Genomic DNA, 1,635 nt, shown 5'->3' on the forward strand with positions numbered 1-1,635 from the left:
TCTCTCTCTCTCTCTCTCTCTCTCTCTCTCTCTCTCTCTCTCTCTCTCTGTCTCTCTCTCTCTCTCTCTCTTTCTCTCTCTCTCTCTCTCTCTAAATCTCTAAATCTCTAAATCTCTCTCTCTAAATCTCTCTCTCTCTAAATCTCTCTCTCTCTCTCTCTCTCTCTCTCTCTCTCTCTCTCTCTCTCTCTCTCTCTCTCTCTCTCTCTCTCTCTCTCTCTCTCTCTCTCTCTCTCTAAATCTCTAAATCTCTAAATCTCTAAATCTCTAAATCTCTCTCTCTAAATCTCTCTCTCTCTCTCTAAATCTCTCTCTCTCTCTCTCTCTCTCTAAATCTCTCTCTAAATCTCTCTCTCTCTCTCTCTAAATCTCTCTCTCTCTCTCTCTCTCTCTCTCTCTCTCTCTCTCTCTCTCTCTCTCTCTCTCTCGCTCTCTCTCTCTCTCTCTAATCTCTCTCTCTCTCTAAATCTCTCTCTCTCTCTCTCTCTAAATCTCTCTCTAAATCTCTAAATCTCTCTCTCTCTCTCTCTCTCTCTCTCTCTCTCTCTCTCTCTCTCTCTCATCTCTTCTCTCTCTCTCTCTCTCTCTCTCTCTCTAAATCCTCTAAATCTCTAAATCTCTAAATCTCTAAATCTCTATATCTCTCTCATTTAAAATTCTTCTAATTTTACAGGTCAGGGAAGTCGACGCAGAGAACGATATTTTCTCCTGATACCTGTGGCTAGCTGTCTTTTATTGGCAGTAGTATTTGTGATTTTTCAAATAGAAACTGAATTACTACGAATCACTTTCTAATAGAAAAATAAATAAAAAGTTAAGTTAAGTTCTTTCTATCCACCATGTACTTTCATGCCTCTAGAGAACCAGTGGGATTCTTCTCCAGGGACAACTGGGCACCTTGAAAGAGGGGCAGGCAGTTGGGTGGAACAGCTCCCTCAATCGTCCACCACCTAGACCTTTTAATGGCCACTTTGCTCAGGCCTAGGAGCAGACCAACAAGGATTTTCCCCAACCAACCTGTGCCTCTCCAATGCTCTGTGAGCCGGTGTCAGGTGCATGGGGCTGAATTGAAATCAAATATGAATAGCAACTCCTTAAAATACACAAAAAGTATTTTTTACTTCCACCTAAACTGGAAGGGTACCAACATCCTGGTGGGCAGGTTTCCTTGTGACACATGTGGGTTTGAATTAGATTGGCAGGGATGGGATGCAGGCTTGAGAATGGTGAAATGCTGAAAGTTCATATGGATGATGATGAAAAAAGGTTCAGTGAATAGAATGGGCAGGAGTATGGCAGGGAGCAAGTCCAAACTCTTGAACTGAAATGCATTTATTTTAATGTAAAAGTCCTGATGGGTAAGGCAGATGAATTCCGGACATGGATAGGTATGTACGACCGGGATGGTCTTGGGTCAAGACAATAGACAATAGGTACGGGAGGAGGCCATTCGGCCCTTCGATCCAGCACCACCATTCAATGTGATCATGGCTGATCATTCTCAATCAGTACCCCGTTCTTGCCTTCTCCCCATAGCCCCTGACTCCGCTATCCTTAAGAGCTCTATCTAGCTCTCTTGAATGCATTCAGAGAATTGGCCTCCACTGCCTTCTGAGGTAGAGAATTCCACAGATT

The 1,635-nt window shown here is 43.2% G+C and overlaps 1 protein-coding gene across 1 annotated transcript in view; it reads left to right on the plus strand.

Moving 5' to 3' along the window:
• LOC144605305 (uncharacterized) overlaps positions 1-1,019 on the plus strand; it is a 24,499-nt gene extending 23,480 nt beyond the window's left edge. The window contains exon 7 of the mRNA XM_078420421.1: positions 674-1,019. Coding sequence (XP_078276547.1) covers positions 674-795 — 122 coding nt within the window. The 3' untranslated portion in view covers positions 796-1,019. The remainder of the gene's footprint in view (positions 1-673) is intronic.
• Positions 1,020-1,635: the final 616 nt, after the last annotated feature.

The sequence above is a fragment of the Rhinoraja longicauda genome, chromosome 24 (genome assembly GCF_053455715.1).
Source record: "Rhinoraja longicauda isolate Sanriku21f chromosome 24, sRhiLon1.1, whole genome shotgun sequence".
Taxonomy (NCBI): Eukaryota; Metazoa; Chordata; class Chondrichthyes; order Rajiformes; family Arhynchobatidae; genus Rhinoraja; species Rhinoraja longicauda.